The following is a 19098-nucleotide window of genomic DNA, read 5'->3' as shown; positions in this document are numbered from 1 at the left end:
ACTTCAGGATTAGGAAAGGAAAGAAAATGGAAAATAGAATCAAGAATAAAATAAAAACAAAAAAAACAAAAACAAAGAGAACCTATCAAGGGCAATTTGGATGGTTTATGTTCTCCTCTTTTTATTTATTGACAATACAAATAAGGGAGTGAGTAGCCAAAAAGTATATCGCAAACGAAAAAAAGGAAGCGAAAACAAACCAACAAAGTAAACAATGATGGTTTGTTTTGAAATACAAGCGGCGACAAAAAAATACCGAGATCAACAACAAAAAGAACTACACGAAAATAAACAAGACAGGCAGAATGCAAGGTGTTTATTAACGAACAGAACTTTGAAAGGGTTCGATATCAAAGAAAAGAAGAATAAGAAAAAAAAAGAAATAAACAGAAATAAAAAAGAGAAAAAATTTTTAGAATAAGTTTAAAAGTTGTCGCTGGAGCTTGCGGGGCAGAGCGACTTAATTAGAAAACTTCGTTTGGGAAAAATTAAGGAATAAAATACTCGGGAGAAAAGGAACTCGAGAAAGCAGGGAAACGAGGGAATTTAAATAAGAGGGATTCGCGGGGCAGAAAGGAGAATTGACGAGATGGGATGCATGGATAAAGCCGAATGAACAATTTTAAAATGACATCAAATGATTGTGCATAAGCATTCAGTCATTAAGTAAACGCAAACAATTCCGGTGGGATCAGCCAATAAGATTTGAGGGGTATTCGGGTCAGAGAAACGAATGAAATGTCCGGATTTTCCCTTGGAAGCCCACTCCGAGATTAAGAAGGTAGAGAGGGAAGGAAAGGCGTACGAAACAAGGGAGGGAAAAGGGAATAGGAAAGATACAACTTGTATAGATAAAAACAAAGAGAAAAAAAAAAAGGTGAGTTCTAGGGAGCAATTGATGACTAAAAAGAACATCAAAAAACAAACCTATTCGTATGAGGGGAACGATGCTTGTAGCCTAGTATACGACGATTTATGACTTTAGAGGTTGATGCAATCAATGGATTGGACGAGTTCCATGGTAAGAAAAAACCAAATAACCAGCTATCCGATGAGGAAGGAAATAAGGTAGGAATCACGAAAAAAAAAAAAAAAAAAAAAGGAACTCAACAATATGTGAATCGTAAATATTGACAAATCCAATTCGGGCGGGCCGAAGGGAAGGAAAAACCCGAAAAAGAAAGCAAAACTACTTTTGCTTTTTTTCCATTCCGGGGATTTCGGGATTTTTCCAGCTACTTTTCTTAACGAATAGTTCGGTTGGATTTAAATAGAAAATAGGAATTTTGCTTTTATTTTACTGGTCAGGGAGGCGGTTTTGCTTTTACGCGATAGTAATTAAGCCTCGTAATGCAGATTTGGTCGTTTTTTTTTTTTTTCTCGCTCTGCATCTTTCCATCTGCTTTTTTCTTCGTTCGCGATCCGAAATCGCAGTTCCATTACGCTAGGTTTTGTCCCCTTCGAATGGGGGTTTACCTAATCTAACCGAACAAGAAAAAATTTTGCAATTCGTAAAGCTCGGTCGGACGGTCGGCTGAAGGCTTAGTTAAACAGGGTTCCCTTAGCGAAAGTGTCATTTTCATCTAGGAAAAGTACATCATGGGTAATGATGTTATGCGGCAAAAGGTTAGGCCTTTCTCCACACCATTCGTCCGTTACGAGTTTTACACGTGCCTAAGCGTTGTGAAAACGTTATGCGGTGAAAAAGACCAAGTGCTTAGGAGCACAAAACGGAAGTTGAGTAGCGATACCTTAGGAAGCTTGAGGGCATTGACAAGTTTGATACACATGAAATAAATTATCAATTAATATAAAATCAGGGGAATCATGGTTTGTCATAAGATTCTTGTCGATAGATAGAGGTGAATGCGTTCAACCTTTTTTTTTTATTTCCCCCTAGTTTGTTTCTCCTCAGTTTTTGTTTGTTACTTACCTCTTACTAGGTTCTCCGGTAATCACATCTATTTGCTTTTCCTTAACCTTAATGACGCCGTTACTCCATTTATCCTCTTTTGGCTTAACCCCTTCATTTGGCTTCCCCTCGTGGGTCTACGTTTGTTGCACAACGTTCGTAAATGACTAAATATTAGCCGTAAGGAATCAGAGATAAGAAAAGATAAACAAAAAAAGGGGATCTCACAAGTTCCTGTTCCTCTCTTTTCAACCCACTTCAAACCCCCCATTTCAATAGATGGTTGATATGTATTTTGGTGGGTGTGAAGAATCGCTGTATAATTACTGATTGAATGAACCACTTTTTTTTTTCTTCCTTTATTTACGATGAACGTTTTTCATTTTTTGTTGTTCGCTTTATGAAGTTTTCGGCTTTTCTCCAAGTCCTCCATTCCATTTTACTTTAGTTGCTTCGATACGGGAAAGTTTAATCGTTTGATATGGGTCCCTTCTTTGCACGTAACATATGCTTTTTACGAAACAAATTACTTCAAAGCCCTTATTTGTTTAATTAATGACTGATTATTTGATTTTGTTCTTGTGTTTCTAATGAAACGGGAATGAGCACACTAAAATCTAGTAATTAGGACGATTTGCCTCTGATCATCCTTTTAAGGATGAATCGACGCGTTCATGTGATTACAATGTGTTCTTAAAGGCTTTTTTAATTTTCCGTTGTTTGTTGTGCGATTTGTTTGTTTACTATTTAGCACTTTTCCTCGTGTTACTTTCTAGTGCTTACTACGGCGTTATGGTTCGTTAACCCCAAATTGTTGGGTGTTTTTATATACCCTTTCCTCTACATAAACATGAAAAGTCACTAACGCATGGGCCTATGATTCAGGTACGTAGCTTGTTCTTTTGTCCTTTCCTTCCTTTTAATTTTGACTTCCTCTACTAACTACTTGTTCCTGTAGACGTTTCTTCGCGTGAAAAGGGCACCTCACCAAAAGGAGGATGCCTCCCCAACTTACGGGTTTGTAACAATTCTCAATGACGACGAAATTATATTAGAGTCTCCCGAAGACTCTCATGCCTTTCGTGTCTCCAAAGCAAAAACCTCCGAAAAAACTTCTTTCTCCAAAGTTTTCTCGCCTACCTGCTCACAATGGGATGTGTTTGTCTCCATCTGTGCTCCCTTGCTATCCAAATCTCTCTTTCACATGCATGATGCTCTCTTGTTTACTTTGGGCGTCTCTGGCGCCGGTAAAACCTATACCCTCTTTGGACCGCAAGATCATCCGGGTGTCGTTTACCTTGCCCTCGATGCCCTCTTTTATAACATACGTGGCCGTGAGGCTAGTTTTCCAGTCGTTGAATCCCTTCGTTCAAAGCTCGATAAGTGTAAGATTCTAGAGGGTTCCAAGTATCTTAAAAATGAACCTTCCTTTCCAATTAATGTCCCCTCTCCCGACTCTTATGCCTCCCTTTTTCCTGAGAAACCTGATCAGTCTTTTCAGTATGCCATTTATCTCTCTTTTTCTGAAATATATAACGACCGTATCTTTGACTTACTTGAAAAATCCAGCTTCTTTGGTCATCGCCATGCTCTTTCTTTGAAAAAGTCCACAACTTCTGATAAAAAGTCTGTCGCTGGTATTCAAAAGGTGTACGTGGCTGATCCACAAGAAGCTTTCCGACTCGTCTATAAAGTCCTGCAATTACGGAAATCGACTTCTACAAAGTCAAATTCCGTGTCCTCTCGCTCTCATCTTGTCGTCTCTATTGAGCTGTTTCGTTTGCAACCTGCAAAAAATCACATAGAAAGCTGTCAACTTGACTTGGTCGACCTCGCCGGCTCTGAACGAACTCGTTCCGCTGAAACTTCTGGCTTGCTCCTCCGAGAAGGCGCTAGTATCAACAAAAGCCTTTTAACCCTTGGTCAGTGCTTGGAAGCATTGCGCCGTAAACACGATGGAAGACAACACATTATACCGTTTCGTCAAAGCAAATTAACCGAACTCCTCTTTCACTCGGGCCATTTATCAGGCACTGCTAGAACTTGCATGCTAGTCAACATCGATCCTCTTGGAAGTTTTGATGAAAATGCCCAAGTCATGCGATATAGTGCAAATGCTCGTGAAATTATACCTACGCACTCGTCTTATACCGAGAATATTATGTCTCCGTCATTCTTGCGTGGTGCTACTCACTCTAAGTCCGCACAATCTTCTAATTCGGAAACAATATTGTTGCAATCTGAGCAACTACAGAGAGAAAATGAATGTCTTCGACAACTTCTCGCTGATGCTGACTCTGAGATGGTAAACTTGGAGTATGAAATACGCGAACAAATGACGCGTGAAATGGAGGAACGAGTATCTCAAGTGGAGCAAACATTTTTAAATCGAATGCTTGAGGAAACCGCCCAAGGCATTGAATACACAGATCAAAAAATCGAAAAAATGGGCGAATGGGTCCGGCGATTACAGCAGGGTAACAAGGAAAAAGATGAATGTATTGCTCATCTTGAACATATCATTGAAGCATTGCAAGAAGAGAACAATAATAAAGAGACAAATGCTTTGCAAGATACTAGCAATATACATTACATCGATAACAATCGTCGTTCTTCTCGTAAACTGCATTACGAAGATAAACAAGCTATAGAGGAAGCTCACAACCTTCACGGCAAAAGAAAACTCTGGCCTGAGCCAACTTTGCTTCAGTCCTCAGAAACAGAGGAAGACGAAGGCGAAGGCAAAACAGAGATTGCTCCAAAAAAGAAGACGCCATCTCCGCTTAAGCCTCTTAGTCCTTCGAAGCGACCTCCGATAACTAAGATGTACAGTCAGACTGCTGACGTGGATATCAACCAACTATAGTTTTCCTTTTTTATGATAATTTGACGTACTTTATGAGAGTGTTTGTTTACTTTCATATTTATTGTTTTACACTAATGAACTCGTAATTATGCTTAAATTGATTTTGATGAATGAATAAATGCTGATTTCTTATTTGCGTAAAGTGATAAATAAAAAGTGAGAGTAGAAGTTTTCCTTCATTTTTAGTAGAAACCAAACTTTTGGACCTTAATACCAAAAAAGTTTCTTTTCGGCCAAGTAATTTTTTATTTCTTGGTCGAAAAATAATCAGTGTAAGAGTAAATCCAAAACCCCATTTATTCCGTTTGGATAATTATCCACATCCTCTTGTGACTTTATGTTTTCTTTCGACAAAGCTTGGATAATTACATTTTGATCAAAACCGAAATTTTTCAAGTTTTGGATAATCTTTGGATCTATTCCATTATAAGCGTCGCTCGCCTCTTCCACATTTATAAATGAAGGAGGTTGAGCATAGAGTCTCACCCATTCCTTAGCAGTGTGAATAAATTGTTCGTAGTTTTGTAAATAGACTTGGGCAACTTGTGCATCTTGAGGATTTGAAGGTTCTGGGGTGCACAAAAGAGACTGCAAACTAATTAGTGCAGATTTTACGGTATAAACAGGAGACCATTGATCCTTCAAGATATCGAGGCATATAGCTCCTGTTTGAGAAGAAATGTTTGGATGGTAAATCTTGGTGTCAAACTTCATTTTAGGAGGTCGAAAAGGATAATCTGAAAGTGTGAGCAAAATTAGAAGTAAAAGAGAAAACAAGAGAATAACTTCGAGTTTATTCTAAGGCCATACCAATCTAGAGAAGTTAGCAAAATCCCAAAAATCTATAAAGTACAGTACATACGGGAATTTCAACATCGACAACAAAGTAACCACCTAAATCGAAACCTGTTAGGATTCTTTTTTCAATAAAAAAGAAAAAGCGGTTCAAGGTAATATGAATTTTTACGAGAAACACTCTTGACGCTGAACATACCTTCATAAGCAGTATCAGGTGGGCCCTTGAACATTCCCTTAAGCCAAGCTGTTCAAAACGTTAGTAATCCCAAACTTCCAGGATCCAGACAACATACATATGTCGGATTCATTCACGGTCCAAACTTGGATTCCAGCTTCTGTATCCCGACGTACATCTAAAAAAGTTAATAATTACAAAAACTGTAATAGTACGATTTGTTACCAGCTAATTCTTTTCCAATTCTACGAGAACGACTGTCAGACATGTTTGCAGAAGGTAACCGAGAATTTTGACAGATTAAGTAATGAAGTTATGAATCGTCAATATTTCAAGATTCAAGGTTGACTGAATAGAGCTCCATTTGATTAAATGGATGTAAATAATGAAACAAATTAAAGATTTTTTGGAAATTTTTCGGCCTCCATCGTACTAAAAGGATCAAGTGTGAATGTAAACATATAGAATGGAACCCAAGATAGATTAAATTAATCATTAAGTCCCAACCTACTGAACAATTAATTCATTCGATATTGTTAAATGTCCCATCATTTGGTTTGTAGGTTCCTGCGTTCTTTACCATGATATCCAAAATTCTCTAGTAGACTACTTTTCCATGTATAATTTCCTCTAAATGGGACATTAGCTTACGGAAGATACTCTAACACTTGTTTTTCTTTTTTTTATTTATTTTTTCTTATATTCTAAGCAATTTTTTTTTTTGATGATGGGAGGAAGCAGGAAGAACGAACTACATAGACAAAAAGGCAGCGAAAAACTTGAGCAAAAAGAAGTGAAAAGCTGATCCATTTTGTAGAAACAAACCTCCAAAGAAAATTAAATATATACTCTAAATTCCATCTCTATATATATCAGAGTATATATTTACTTTTCTTTGGCGGTTTGTTTTTATTTACATTTTAGTGAGTTAGCATCATAATTGCGTTTCGATTCACAATTTCCAATAACACACTCAAGCGAAGAAAAAGGGAAACAAATTGTCAAGTGAAAAGACAAATTAAACCAACAACATCCATTGAATTTCCCCTTCATTCGTTACCAATGCCTTACAGAAACGACAGGAAAAAGTCTGCAAAAAGAAACCCAGACTCCATTATCCATGGCCGCGTTCCTAGCAAAAAAACTATCAAGAAACATTTAAGAAATGGCAAATATGTACGTGGTTCTCCTACCAAGTAGATGCTGGCTTTTTCTCGCAAAAGACGAGTTGTTTGCTCAATAATTTAATTGAACTTGATTTATTCAAAACGGGTTACTAACAATTGACTTCTTAGTCTTTAAAGCGTCTAGCTGAACAAGGCATCCATTTAGACGATGCTATGATGGGTAAATATTAGAAAATTACAAAGACAGTGTATCTAACATTTGATAGAAATCGAAGCTGTGAGCGGCAACAAAGAAAAGAAGAACAAGAATAAGCTGTTTGGAAATTCTGAAGAGCAACAGCAAGATAACTTTATGAGCGTCGATCAACCAACGGGCAATGGCACGATTCTTGGTGCACCTCCATCTTTTTAAGTGTTATATTCATATACTGCAACTAGTTTTTGGGTTTAAATAATATTGATAGGGTTTGGATTTTCAAAGAATCTTTCATAAACTAAACATGGATCGTATTCATAAGCATTGTCATCCACATCGTTTTCTTGTAACTGAATTCATGAATTGTGTTGTATAGATCGTTCTAAAGCAATAGTTCAGTTGTTGAAGGGCTTCAATATTTTTTGAAATACTTCTTTGCACCGTATTTGTGCACCCAGTTTGGAGCATAATAAAAAGTGCCCACTCAATCTTCGGTGAAGAGAATACGTCTCCTCAGGAGGCGGTCGAAGCCGCAATTGCAGCATAAGTGGAATTTGCTTCTTTACGCGTTCTGTAATCGTTTGCTGCCCAAAATTATACACATCTGGGGCATCGAATGCAAAAGGTTCAGCAAGAGTAAAAATGGATTCCACGTGCGCATTTACCATTGCTCTTGATTCGTGTCTACTCAAATACCCTAGTTCCTCAGACAGTTTTCGACAAGTGTCTTTATCCCGTCTAGCACCAGCAAGCAAAAGCCGACAATATTTAGTTATAAATTCTTGGCTATATTCAATAGAGGCTCCAAAATCCAAAAGTTCCAACTGGCCTGTGTCTGTATTATACAGAAAGTTCGACCAATTAGGATCTGTTTGCATACAATGAAATTCAGCAATTTCTTTGAAACATAATTCTGTTAAAATGGTTCCTATTTTGTTTCGAAGCTCTTGCGTATACACCATTTTTCCTAAAGCTACACCGTGTAGATACTCCAACGTCAACACGGAGGGACCAGATGCTTCTCTGAAAACTTTGGGAATCTTTAAACGGCTGTCGTGATTCAGTAGCGCTCCAAATCTTTCCACAAAGTCTGCCTCGCGCGTATAGTCACACTCCAAAGCTAACTCCTTTCTAGCAGCTGCGATGCTGTTCTCCAGAAACAAGCCTTTAGGCAATAAGCGAGACGCCCTCAACAATATAGATAAATTATTTAAATCAGAGTCAATGGAGTTTTTGACACCAGGGTACTGGACTTTGATTGCTACTAACGTTCCGTTGGAGGACAATCTGCCTCGGTGAACTTGTCCTATAGAAGCTGCTGCCATAGGACTTTTGTCAAACTCAGAAAATAGTTTTTTCCATTCTTTACCCAAATTTTGGGTCATCACCTTTTCAAGTTGCTTGTCAGGCATCGCATGAGCACTGTCACGCACTCGCTCTAAAATGTGTGCGATATGCCCAGGAAACATTTTGCTGTCTTGAAACGAAAGCATTTGTCCGAGTTTTAGAGCCGCACCTCTCATTTGACTTAACTTGTTAACCAATACTTCGATGTTCCTTTGATTGAGTAAAACATCACCCTCGTCTTTACTGGATCCCCATACTCGTTTTAGTTTTTCTCCTACAGCGCCAACAGAGAGTGATGTTGCAAGACCTCCGTAATGCCAGAGTCTACTCCATTGTGAAGAGGGAACTTTTGAAGACGTAAGCGGGATGTTAGGAGGCTTTTGAAATGTTTCCGGTTTCAACTCCTTCTGGCTATCGTCTTTTTCTTTCAAAATATCCTTCTCTAATTTATGCTCGTGCAGTTTATCGGGTTGACTTTGTTTAGTTGTAGGGTATGTATCAGAGTCAAGAGTAACTTTAGAATTGATATGAGGTTTACTGTTGCTAACAACCCCGTCGGAAACCACGGATGCACTCTTCATTCCCTTATTTTCATCCTGACTTAAGGTAGACTTCCCTTTCATCGCTTCGTCAGTAGTCAGCTTTTCTGAGAGATTCACCGACGCTGATTGTAAACCTTCAGTAGCATTCTTCATTTCTTTTTCATGAGAAGCGACCTCCTTTCTTTCATCTTCAACATTTTTTATAGACGGAGTTGAATGTAAAGGTGCCTGTCTCTTTAGCCTTGAAGCATTTACAAAGGGCTTTTGGTGATAAACCGATCTTCCGCTTTTCCAATATACGTTCGCAACATTTTTGATGGCTGAACTTAGGGTAATGAATTCCCACAAACCCGAATTACTCATCTCCCTTAAATAAAGTAGATACTTTTTAATTCATACAATTAGTCAAGGGCTGGCTCTATTTCGATAAAAAACTGTAGAAGTATTCTTTTATCCTTTTTATAATCTAAACGATTTCAATAAGCATTGCTTTATCCTGATGGGGCAATCAATATCTTAGAGTACTAGAAAGATGGTGGAACAAGCATGAAACTCACACGCTATACGTTGGTTTCAATCCCTCAAAAAAATCTAGTGACTAATATAATTATGCAGAAAAAATAAAAATGATGATACAAATACCAAGAAAGCTCACTTATCTAAATAGCTTGACTATAAATGTTGCAACCTGATCCTAGATATATATGATTGATACAATAAATAATATTCATCCAAAAATAAAGGAAAAAAAAGTAATAAACATAAACCCAAGGTTCTAATCAGTACGTAAATTAATGTACAACCCAATTCTTTCGCTGAACAACTGTTCCCTCTATTATCATTGCGGGAAGATAGTTGGCTTTTGATACACTGGTAAAAAGACGACCAACTCGACCCGGTCGAGCATACTGAGCGTCAGAAGCACTCGATCGTTCTTCAGGACTAGCGGTTTTCACATCATCATTATGCAAACCAGAAAATGAGAGAGAGACATTTCTTTTCGCCAACGAAGAAATAGTCTTCTCCTTCGCTTGGTTGCTCTGGTTTAGCCTTGCAAAAACAGACGGACTAAAACCGGGCGGTGGTACAGGATACCAGTTCAGTGGGGCAGGTTTGATGATGGGCGTAGAAGTATTAAGAAAAAATTCAGGTGAGGAAGATTTATTTCCTTGATTGTTTCGAGTACGTCGATTCCCTTCTTGTAATCGTGATTTCCTGGTAGTAATGAAAGCAGCCGGCTGGAACTTGTATGGTAAATGGGAAAATAACAGATGTTCATGAAATTCTTTATAGACTGAAAAACCTTTTTTGCATCCAGGAACTTTACAAATATGTTGTATCTTTTCAAGATGTTCATAAATATGAGCGTCGATTTGCTCAGGACCTAATGATAAACAGCACTGACCCCAGCAACATTTCAACGTGGAGCCTCCATCTTCACAATTGAAATGTAATTTCTTTAAGTGTATAAACAGAGTATTAAGAGTGTGCAAAGTAGATTCACAACCATCCCATTTACATTTGTACTCTGCAAAACCTTGCGGCAGTGAATTTACTGTACTCAGAACTTGATGCTTGTTCGCTTCAATTTCTGCTTCCGATATCGCCATGTCCTTGGAAGGAACATCTTGAATAATCTTAGTTGCATTCAATTGTTTGGAAAGATCAGAGGTAGCGTCATCCAAATCTTTTGACTTATTTAATGGCTCATTAATAATTGGATGAGTTTCACTTACGGACGAATCAATTTCGGAAGATATCGAGTTGACTGGTTGTAAAGTTTCCTTTTCTTCACTAACGGAATGAGAGGTATCAACCAAGGAAAGATTCTCAGAGGGTTCTTTCTCTAATGAATATATTCCTGAAGCATCCTTACTTTTCAAAGCTTCCTCATTAAAGGAATCGGATCTAGTTGATTGCGAAGTTGATTCATCATTCAATAAAGCCTTGATATTCAAGTATTCCTTATCATTATGAATTTTGTGGTCCAGCGTAGGATAAGAAGACTCTTCAACATTTTCTATGGAGTGTTTTCCATCTGAATTGTTGTTACGCTCAATTCTTGCATCTGACAATACTGCATCTCTAAATTGCTCTTCACTATCAGAAGAATCAGCCATCTGTGAAGACGGAGACACATAAGGGTTTCTTAATTCCATGCCTTCACCGTTCGTAAGGCTTACATCTTGCTTTCTAGCAATACCAACCTCAGAATTAGTCGGATTAACCAACTCATCATCTGTATAAGAAGGTAATAAATTCGGATTCTGATTGTTATGTATATCAACCTTTTCCGCAGAGGTTTTCGTCTGAGTGAGATGCTCTCTTTCAGATAATTCTTTAATTGAATTTTGAGTAGAGTCCTTTTCATAAATTCCCACCCGTTGAGAATCACCCGTTCCTTGCCCTTTTTGTTTATCGTTAGGAATTTCAGTAATTTCACTTACGCTCTTTGTACTGTCTGAAATAACGTGGCTTGCAATTTGTCTTTCGTGTATATCATCGACATCTTTAGCCAATGTGCTTTGAATCGTAGCATCACTCGTCTTTTCTGAATTTCTGATAGAAGATAAATCAACTTTTTCGAACGCAGGCTCGTTACTAGACTCTTCATTTCTCATGGATTCTAAAGTATGCACAGGTTTGGTGCCAGATCTCCGTTTCTGATCGCGAGGCAATCTTCCTTTCCCTTTATGAGAAAGGATAGACAACGGAACGTCTTCAACAACTTCACTCTCTTGTAAGTTTTTATTTCGTGCATCTTTGGTTTTCGAAACGTCTTCAACAGAAGTGGCCGGTGCTTTAGGAATAACTTCATTGGAGACTTTAAGTTTTTCATTATTTGCATTATCAAGCCTCGCTAAAAGCTGATTATCCTTTGATGGATAATCCTTTAATGATGGAGTACATACTTTTTTGTCATCTAGAAGTTGAACTCTGTTCCGTTCACGTAAGCGTTCAGCATCTAAGGGAGACAGGTTTAATTGCTTAATTGCTTTTTCTAAAATTTCTTTGTTTTCCATGACCTCATCGTTAAAACGACGATGTTTTAAAAACGATCCATCAGGTCTGAAATTAGAAGCGGGTAGCGACGGAAACTGCGAAGAAACAAGAGAAATTGCATCCCAATCAGCTAAGTTTCGTAAATCACCTTTCATGCTTTGTTTAAGTTCTCCTTTTTCTAGATTATTTTCCCTGAGTTTTAACTCAAGAGATAAATTCAATCGAGGGTTGTGGGGTTTAGATTTTGAAAAATCAGTCGTGGAGTACAAAATTGAAGCACCTATGTTGTCAGGCGTCAAATAAGGAGAGATATTAGGATAAATTCTTTGAAAATTGAAATGACAAGGAGATGGTTCTACAACATTGGGCGTTGTTGTATCACCGTCGAAGGAATCTTGTGGTATTTGGCTCGCTTGTTCAGATTCTGAGGGAGGTTTACTGTTTAATGTAGAAGGGGGAGGTACTTGGGTGAGCGGTACATTAGAACGAACGTTAGTATATTCAGAAGATGGATGAACTGTTTCGTTCATTCGACGATTTGGCTGGTTATTCCATGAAGGTGTAAATCGACCATTCGTCATACTGGCAACGGGTTTAGTATTAGGTACAGGTATATTTCGATTAGCAATAGGAGGAGCTGAAGAGAAAGACACGGGATAGCGATGATCCCGATATTCTGAGGCGGAGGAATTTGCAGGGTATGCTAAATGATTAGGTATCTGGTTTTGAGAGGAAGAGGGAAACGATTTTGATAAACTAGGATGAGTATTATATGAAGACCGCGGTGGATGTTTAGATGAGCCTGTATTTGATCCATGGTTTCTTGAATAGACAGGTGGTCTATTTACTCCAATACTATAACTTGGTTTCACTAATTGTTCCGTTGGGGTTGGTACAGGAGTATTCACAGGTGTATTTGATGACGATGCAGGTGGATTGGCAGAATGTTGAGAGGATGGGGAACTTTTATTCCCAGCTAAAACAGATATGAATTTAAGCAACTGCCTCGAGTAAATTTCAATGGGTGGTGGATTTACGAAAAACCCAGTGTCTAAAACATCTTGAAACACTTTTATAATCACGCTAAAATCGTTAATTGGTCCTTTTAACCTCGTGGCCATCAGCCACGGTCGTATTATTTTGTATCCAGAAAAAATGTAAGAAAGAATACCAGGAGGAATTGAGGTGTTAAAGAGCATTTTGAGTTCCATTGTAAGAAGATGATAACAAGAAAAAAAATATATTAATCTTCTTTGTTGAATCTCATTCAATGCGTTTGCACAATTGAGATCATTTTCTTGCACAACCATATTTTACCAAGTACTAAACGTCGATGAAAGTAAGAAAAAGCAGTCAATATAAATGTTAAAGAGTAAATTTAATAAGAATACGAATCAATATGGGCCCGCCCATATAGGATTTCTCTAAAGCAAAGCAGCTAGCTACCTTGTACAAGGCGAATAGTTAAGTACAAAACGCGACGAGGTAGAAACCTAATATTAGTAATAGTTATTATCATAACGAAGTTATAATATTTGCCGAAGATTGAAGTTTAGGTTTTATTTTAGTTGAGTTAAACGAGTGTAAATATAAAAGGATTATTTTAGGATGAGGAAAAAACATGGTTCGTATGGTTTATGTAAAAAGATTACTAAAGAAATAGTCTTTCAATACTCCATCCTGAAAATGATTGATATTTCATATTATTTGATTCTTATTTTTGGAAATTCGAGATGGATCAATGAATGGTCTATAGACATTAGCTACATCAATGAACAAAATTTAGTGAGTAACGAAGTCGCATCCTTCGTACTATCATGATGATTTTAATATGAATCTCAGAATTACAGTCAAGGAATAATAACTGAGTCCAGATGTATTGAATATGCTGTAAATAAAATAAAATGTAGATACGAGTGCGATCGCATGACTAGCTGAGGTTTGTTCAGCAGTCCGTTTAACTTACTCGGCCAAACGTAACACCTATAGATATTTCTTTATTAAAATTGACCTCTTCAAATCTTTTGAGATATTTTCCACATAAACCCATGCGTTCTACCAATTTTGGTTGCTTTTCCTTGAACAGCATTCGTCATTGAGTCTTCACGAAAAGCTTACAAATCGGAACATATCGCAGTTTCGCGTTGAGATGTTTCATAGCAGTGTAAGCTTTTTCTATTTCAAAAAAATGGAATAAATAAAAGAACTCTGTGCAACCGCTGAAAAGAGTAACCTTCATTAAAGGTCGCTGTAATTTAGTTCGCTTGCATCATTAAGTTTATTGCCATTAACGATCGACAGGAAACGCAGTTAAGAGGACTAACTTGATTGTAGTCTTCTAGTCCCCAACCCACGTTGTCGTAAAAAATCTCAAGTAGAACGGGATTCAGGACAAAATCAGAAAGTTGATAATTATAAGATTAGATGGCATCATTTCCTGAAAAACCCTTTCATGACTATCGTAACAATGTCTTGTAGTTCTTCACCCTTTTCTTTGGTTTGTTTCAGTGTACTCCGGTAAACACTGACTTTCCTGAGGGTCGGTATTCGAAGAGCCAACTGTTTCTTGAACGGTTAAACGCTCATCAGTTAACTCCTCTGCTTTCCTTTCTTTCCCTTTCCTTTCTTTCCCTTTCTTTTCTTTCCCTTTCTTTTCTTGGTAATTTTTGTATCTGCTCAATATGGGAAATAGTAAGAAGAAAAGTTATAAGCCATATGGTATAACTCAGAAAATTGAAATATGAGACCAGCTTTTGCTTTCCATGATATTTTACCGTTAATACCAGAATTGTATTTATAACGCATATGAAAGCGAGACAGCAAACATGTATAAAAACTCTATGGAGATCTTTTACTAAGTCTTGACTGATTTTCTCGTAAGAATCATCTTCTGATCGATGATTGTATATAATCGGTGGTTCAAACATGTTGCATCCACTGTTTTGATAAGAATTGTTCTTAAATGAGTATTCAATGTGATGTTGGAATAGGTAAGAAACGGATTGGGGGTTCAATTCTCAATGCAGCCACTTCCAGTTCAAGTAAGCACTGCCAATTCTTAAAACCTCAAAAATGAGTCAATCTGAACAGACTTTTGAGGAAACTGTTCCTTTATCATTCGGTATTCCTCATAATCATGAAGAGAAATATAGCAAACGTCTTTGGGAACGTCTAGAAAACAAATATGCGACTCTGGCCAATTTAATTGTGGTTTCTCTTGGGATCTTTAGTTTCCTTTTTTATATTGTATATTTAGTTTATTTTTGTTTTTTATTTTTTTCTGAACCAATGGATGATACAACGGCATATTATGGAATAATAGCTTCTTGCTCAGTACTTGGTCTTATCTGCTTGATCTTTTTTTCCATTTACTTTCAGCCCATTGTTATTGACATTGATGAGAATTCAATTCCTATGGAAGATTTGTCAAGGAATAACGGTCCGAAGAAAAACTAGCTTTATGAACATCTCAACTATGGTTCCAATCAGAAACCTTTTTCTTCTAAAGAATTAGAGATATTTAAAAGATGCTTGCTTGAGTTTTCTTCAAGGACTTGAAGAGATTGCTGTAATGATTGGAACGTTTACAAGAGATTTTATGGAAAATGAGGCAATTTTATCTGAAAGGTGTTATTCCTACTGAATTCTAACGTTTATGAAAATACTTGGAGCCTTTTGTTCAATACAAATAAGAAAGAAGCGATCACTACCATTGAGAATGGACATTTGAACAAGACTCATCTTTACGAAATCAACAAGTATGATTTAATTTACATTTGGCTTTTCTTATAAAATCTAGCATGTTTGGATGGTTGAATTTACGAGAGTAAAGAAAGATAAATTTGACGGAAGTAAATAACGTATTAAGATACAAGTCTTGGTTAAACCTCATTACTTTAGCCTGGAGTTGTTTCTTTTGTTATTACATCTATTAGAGAAGATTGGCAAATAACCGCCTTCTGCAGGAAGCCGATAACTATTGTGAATGTTCAGCTTTACTTTTAATCAGAAATGGTTGAGTATTTTTTGAACCAAATAACCCAAATGCACTTTCAGCATTTAACTTATAAACTTATTACGAGATAAAGATTCGCAGCGATTATTATCTTATTAATCCTGTTTCTTGCTCGTCTTTTGGATGCCAAAAGAACCAGCTAGGTCAAAGCGATAACTCCCAGTGCATTCCGTTTCGCTTGAACCAATTCTCCTTTTTATACATATTCGAATTACCTTTATCTCTTTGGCTTTTGCTATTTTCATGGTTTGGCTTTATGTTTGAATGGATAGTTTCTATAGTGGTCTTTACATGTAGATTACTTTATTTAAATGGATTAATCAATGAAGAGTAATATAACTTAATTAGAAAGGGGCGATCAGACCAGACACTACACGTACTACCTGAATTACAATTGAATCAAAAGAAGTAATAGCGGTTTTATGCTTTTCTTCTTTTATAGCTAGTAAGGTCTCATGTCCTATTATTATTTTGCAATGAATTGTATATATCTAAAAATAAAGATGAATAGAGATTCTGTAGCTTGAGATTTCTTTTGGCTTCTCATCTGATAAAAATATTATGCGAATGATACAACTTGGGAATAGTAAACAAAATTAAGTGAAAAAGTAAGGAATGAAGTATCACAAGCAGACATAGGGAAGGTTATTTGAGTAATTGAATTGAATGTTCTGTAACTTCATTTATTCTTCTCATCGTAGAGCTTTCTTTTACTCATTTAACGAAGATTTATGAATCTGTTTATAACTATATGAAGTACTCCTGTCACAAACCAAACTTGATCTGACAATAGAACAATGAACATTTAAGGGAATCTTTCTTAAATGATAGGAACTATATAATTTAGTATACGAATATCTCATTAGTTCCATAGTATAATTGCCTTACTGTAGTCATCGTATTTTCATAGAACAAATAAGAAAAAAATCGGTTTGTAAGCATCAAAGCGTAGCTCCAAGTAAGATTGTCTTTTATTTTTCGGTAATAAATTCACAGTTATACTAGTACAGTGCTTTTCATTGATTCATAACCGTTTCCTCTGTTTCAAGGAATGAACAGTGTAGGCAGAATAGAATAGTAAAAAAAACCTAGATTGACAGTAGTTCCAACAGTCTTATGGAGAATTTTCTTTCCTTTTTTTTCTCGATTTAATAATTTCCTTCTGGTAATCATTCATCATTTCATGCAATCCTTCGTTACGTCGACAACACAAAACAACATCCTGAGGCTGAATAGTTTTACGACCAGCATGCCTAGTCAAATGATTATTAGTGATAAACCATCATATAAAACTTCATATAACTCACTCTGCGAAATCCTCAACGTCTTTGGCCAACACGCGAATTTGCTCCCAAACCATTTCTGTAACTCCAACACAAAAAAGTTCGTCGACGATCACATTACGAGATTCAGAATCTCTTAATTCAGCAGCGGTGTTATTGCAAACTTGCTGTGTCACATGAAAGATTTCAGCCTTGAACCTTTCCTAATATCTGCCTTAGTATATTGTTCTATTTGCAGTTGACAGACACTTACTTCTTCCATTACTCTTCTTAACTACTCTTTTTCTTTTTTTTAAAGTGTTTAATTTCCCAAAGTACTTTTCAGGTACAAATTATCTGTAAGAGGTTAAAGAAGACGTCTCTAATCAGCGAATTCCTGTATCTGATACAATATTGCTCAAATTCACTTAGAAAAGTGTCATAAAGGGAGCCATTCTTCAATTTTTGACAAAAAAAATAAAGACTTGAAACACGTTTTTATGTGTGAGAGCGAATGCTATTAGAAAATTTACAAGAAAAGACAAGCAGTCTAGAAGAGATGGATAAACATTTACTCGTATGTTAAGGAAAATTATGTTTTGATATAGTCTCTTGTATACAACAAGTGCCAACTTTTAAAAATTAAAAACTCGGGTTACTTTCTTGGTGATTCAAATCATAACGAATTCAGAAAATTTTAACAATATTCTTCAGGTTTTTGGCCTCGGAAACCCAGGCTCGGCGTTTACAAAATCTAGGCACTCTCTGGGAAAGCTTCTGGTTCAAATGTATGCTGAGAGAATGAACTTTCCCAAGGGATGGCCATCTACTAAGGACAACATTACGCTTTATCCATCGAACAATTATATGAATGATTCCGGGAAGCTGTTAAGAAAAGTCCAATCTCAATATCTTAACAGTCTATCTTCAATGGAAAAGGCGAGAGCGGCTTGTATTGTTGTACACGATGAGTTAGAGCTGGATCTAGGAAAGCTTCGTTACCGCATAGGTGGATCACATAAGTATGTTCTGAGAAGTATGGGTTGACAATCAAAGACTAACGAAAACCTTCTTAGAGGACACAATGGAGTTCGTTCCTGTCAGGCTATTTTGGGAAAGGAGGTAAGAAATGCAGCAGCCCAATTTTACAAAAATTAACTTAGGAATTAGGGATTCCATAGAATTAGTGTGGGAATTGGCCGCTGCGAATCAAGGTCGAGTAATGAAGTTGCTTCTTTTGTTCTGGGAAAATTTAAGCCAAATGAGATGAAAGTTATAGAGACAAGTGTATTTGAAGAATTCTCCTCATTGCTTAATCATATACGTTTCGGAATGATCACGAAAAAGGTTTCTTCTAATACACAAGGCAACAGCAAACAATGTTAAGCAGCACTTAGCATCTCCCAAAATTGTATAAATATGTTTATTAATATCAACAAATTAGACTATTCAGTACTGGCTTCCGAAGACTCCATGGATGTGCGTTTGAAAAAGATTACTACAAAATAAAAAGCTATCCAGGTTGACGTGACCGTATGTTTTTCAACTTGCTCTTTTCATTCTCGCTGAGATATGTGAATCATTCTCGCTTAAATGGTGGTTCTGATATACTTTGAACTTTTGCTAATTTCACGAAACTGAATATATGGATTTTGTTCTAACGAGGACTTTTTGAAACAACAAAGATGAGTTGAGACCAAAAGCTCTCTTGTGTAATATCCAAATAGTAAAACCTGTTCCTTGGTGAGACCTATGAATAGTGCTATTATTCCAAGCTTTTATTCATAATTAATAAAGATTCTTGTTTACTATCTATAATAAATGAAAATTGTATTATTTTGTACAGCAATATTTA

General features: G+C 36.6%; 8 protein-coding genes across 8 annotated transcripts; 4 read left to right on the top strand and 4 right to left on the bottom strand.

Moving 5' to 3' along the window:
* The first annotated feature begins 619 nt into the window (after positions 1 to 619).
* SPOG_02830 (kinesin-like protein Klp9) lies at positions 620 to 4918 on the top strand. The gene is made up of 2 exons (XM_013165491.1): positions 620 to 2797; positions 2871 to 4918. The coding sequence occupies exons 1-2, from the start codon at positions 2789 to 2791 to the stop codon at positions 4776 to 4778; spliced, it is 1917 nt and encodes a 638-aa protein (XP_013020945.1). The 5' UTR covers positions 620 to 2788; the 3' UTR covers positions 4779 to 4918.
* Positions 4858 to 6115, bottom strand: SPOG_02831 (ubiquitin conjugating enzyme Ubc1). Its single transcript, XM_013165492.1, has 6 exons — positions 5977 to 6115; positions 5870 to 5929; positions 5773 to 5820; positions 5641 to 5672; positions 5589 to 5592; positions 4858 to 5515 (listed from the first exon to the last, which is right to left on the bottom strand). Exons 1-6 carry the CDS (start codon positions 6017 to 6019, stop codon positions 5046 to 5048), a joined length of 657 nt encoding a protein of 218 aa, XP_013020946.1. The 5' UTR covers positions 6020 to 6115; the 3' UTR covers positions 4858 to 5045.
* Positions 6116 to 6620: 505 nt separating this feature from the next.
* SPOG_02833 (atypical/ABC1/ABC1-A protein kinase Abc1) lies at positions 6621 to 9546 on the bottom strand. Its single transcript, XM_013165494.1, has one exon. It carries the CDS (start codon positions 9324 to 9326, stop codon positions 7470 to 7472), a length of 1857 nt encoding a protein of 618 aa, XP_013020948.1. The 5' UTR covers positions 9327 to 9546; the 3' UTR covers positions 6621 to 7469.
* SPOG_02832 (pre-60S shuttling factor) lies at positions 6776 to 7405 on the top strand. Its single transcript, XM_013165493.1, has 3 exons — positions 6776 to 6927; positions 7047 to 7098; positions 7145 to 7405. The coding sequence occupies exons 1-3, from the start codon at positions 6814 to 6816 to the stop codon at positions 7288 to 7290; spliced, it is 312 nt and encodes a 103-aa protein (XP_013020947.1). The 5' UTR covers positions 6776 to 6813; the 3' UTR covers positions 7291 to 7405.
* Positions 9547 to 9590: 44 nt separating the features above from the next.
* On the bottom strand, positions 9591 to 13422 carry SPOG_02834 (cryptic loci regulator Clr1). Its single transcript, XM_013165495.1, has one exon. It carries the CDS (start codon positions 13274 to 13276, stop codon positions 9755 to 9757), a length of 3522 nt encoding a protein of 1173 aa, XP_013020949.1. The 5' UTR covers positions 13277 to 13422; the 3' UTR covers positions 9591 to 9754.
* A 514-nt stretch (positions 13423 to 13936) lies between these two features.
* On the top strand, positions 13937 to 16367 carry SPOG_02835 (uncharacterized protein). The gene has a single exon (XM_013165496.1). The coding sequence runs from the start codon at positions 15039 to 15041 to the stop codon at positions 15420 to 15422; it is 384 nt and encodes a 127-aa protein (XP_013020950.1). The 5' UTR covers positions 13937 to 15038; the 3' UTR covers positions 15423 to 16367.
* A 55-nt stretch (positions 16368 to 16422) lies between these two features.
* Positions 16423 to 17773, bottom strand: SPOG_02836 (CENP-S protein). Its single transcript, XM_013165497.1, has 3 exons — positions 17518 to 17773; positions 17289 to 17467; positions 16423 to 17234 (listed from the first exon to the last, which is right to left on the bottom strand). The coding sequence occupies exons 1-3, from the start codon at positions 17524 to 17526 to the stop codon at positions 17096 to 17098; spliced, it is 327 nt and encodes a 108-aa protein (XP_013020951.1). The 5' UTR covers positions 17527 to 17773; the 3' UTR covers positions 16423 to 17095.
* On the top strand, positions 17190 to 19058 carry SPOG_02837 (peptidyl-tRNA hydrolase Pth1). Its single transcript, XM_013165498.1, has 3 exons — positions 17190 to 18265; positions 18320 to 18365; positions 18414 to 19058. The coding sequence occupies exons 1-3, from the start codon at positions 18030 to 18032 to the stop codon at positions 18627 to 18629; spliced, it is 498 nt and encodes a 165-aa protein (XP_013020952.1). The 5' UTR covers positions 17190 to 18029; the 3' UTR covers positions 18630 to 19058.
* Positions 19059 to 19098: the final 40 nt, after the last annotated feature.

This window comes from Schizosaccharomyces cryophilus, assembly GCF_000004155.1.
Source record: "Schizosaccharomyces cryophilus OY26 unplaced genomic scaffold supercont4.1, whole genome shotgun sequence".
Taxonomy (NCBI): domain Eukaryota; kingdom Fungi; phylum Ascomycota; class Schizosaccharomycetes; order Schizosaccharomycetales; family Schizosaccharomycetaceae; genus Schizosaccharomyces; species Schizosaccharomyces cryophilus.
Note: the sequence above shows the minus strand (reverse complement) of the source record. Positions and strands in the feature narration are given on the sequence as shown.

Coding starts and splice junctions, on each gene's coding strand:
- SPOG_02831 (XM_013165492.1), bottom strand. CDS start 6,019: ATGTCTGACAGTCGTTCTCGTAGAATTGGAAAAGAATTAGCTG. Junction 5,821..5,869: donor CGTGAATGAATCCGACATAT/GTATGTTGTCTG, acceptor CGTTTTGAACAG/CTTGGCTTAAGGGAATGTTC. Junction 5,673..5,772: donor ACCTGATACTGCTTATGAAG/GTATGTTCAGCG, acceptor GTTTCGATTTAG/GTGGTTACTTTGTTGTCGAT.
- SPOG_02832 (XM_013165493.1), top strand. CDS start 6,814: ATGCCTTACAGAAACGACAGGAAAAAGTCTGCAAAAAGAAACCCAGAC. Junction 6,928..7,046: donor ATTTAAGAAATGGCAAATAT/GTACGTGGTTCT, acceptor TTGACTTCTTAG/TCTTTAAAGCGTCTAGCTGA. Junction 7,099..7,144: donor TTTAGACGATGCTATGATGG/GTAAATATTAGA, acceptor AACATTTGATAG/AAATCGAAGCTGTGAGCGGC.
- SPOG_02833 (XM_013165494.1), bottom strand. CDS start 9,326: ATGAGTAATTCGGGTTTGTGGGAATTCATTACCCTAAGTTCAGCCATC.
- SPOG_02834 (XM_013165495.1), bottom strand. CDS start 13,276: ATGGTTGTGCAAGAAAATGATCTCAATTGTGCAAACGCATTGAATGAG.
- SPOG_02835 (XM_013165496.1), top strand. CDS start 15,039: ATGAGTCAATCTGAACAGACTTTTGAGGAAACTGTTCCTTTATCATTC.
- SPOG_02836 (XM_013165497.1), bottom strand. Junction 17,235..17,288: donor GACGTTGAGGATTTCGCAGA/GTGAGTTATATG, acceptor TCATTTGACTAG/GCATGCTGGTCGTAAAACTA.
- SPOG_02837 (XM_013165498.1), top strand. CDS start 18,030: ATGTATGCTGAGAGAATGAACTTTCCCAAGGGATGGCCATCTACTAAG. Junction 18,266..18,319: donor CGCATAGGTGGATCACATAA/GTATGTTCTGAG, acceptor AAACCTTCTTAG/AGGACACAATGGAGTTCGTT. Junction 18,366..18,413: donor AGGCTATTTTGGGAAAGGAG/GTAAGAAATGCA, acceptor CTTAGGAATTAG/GGATTCCATAGAATTAGTGT.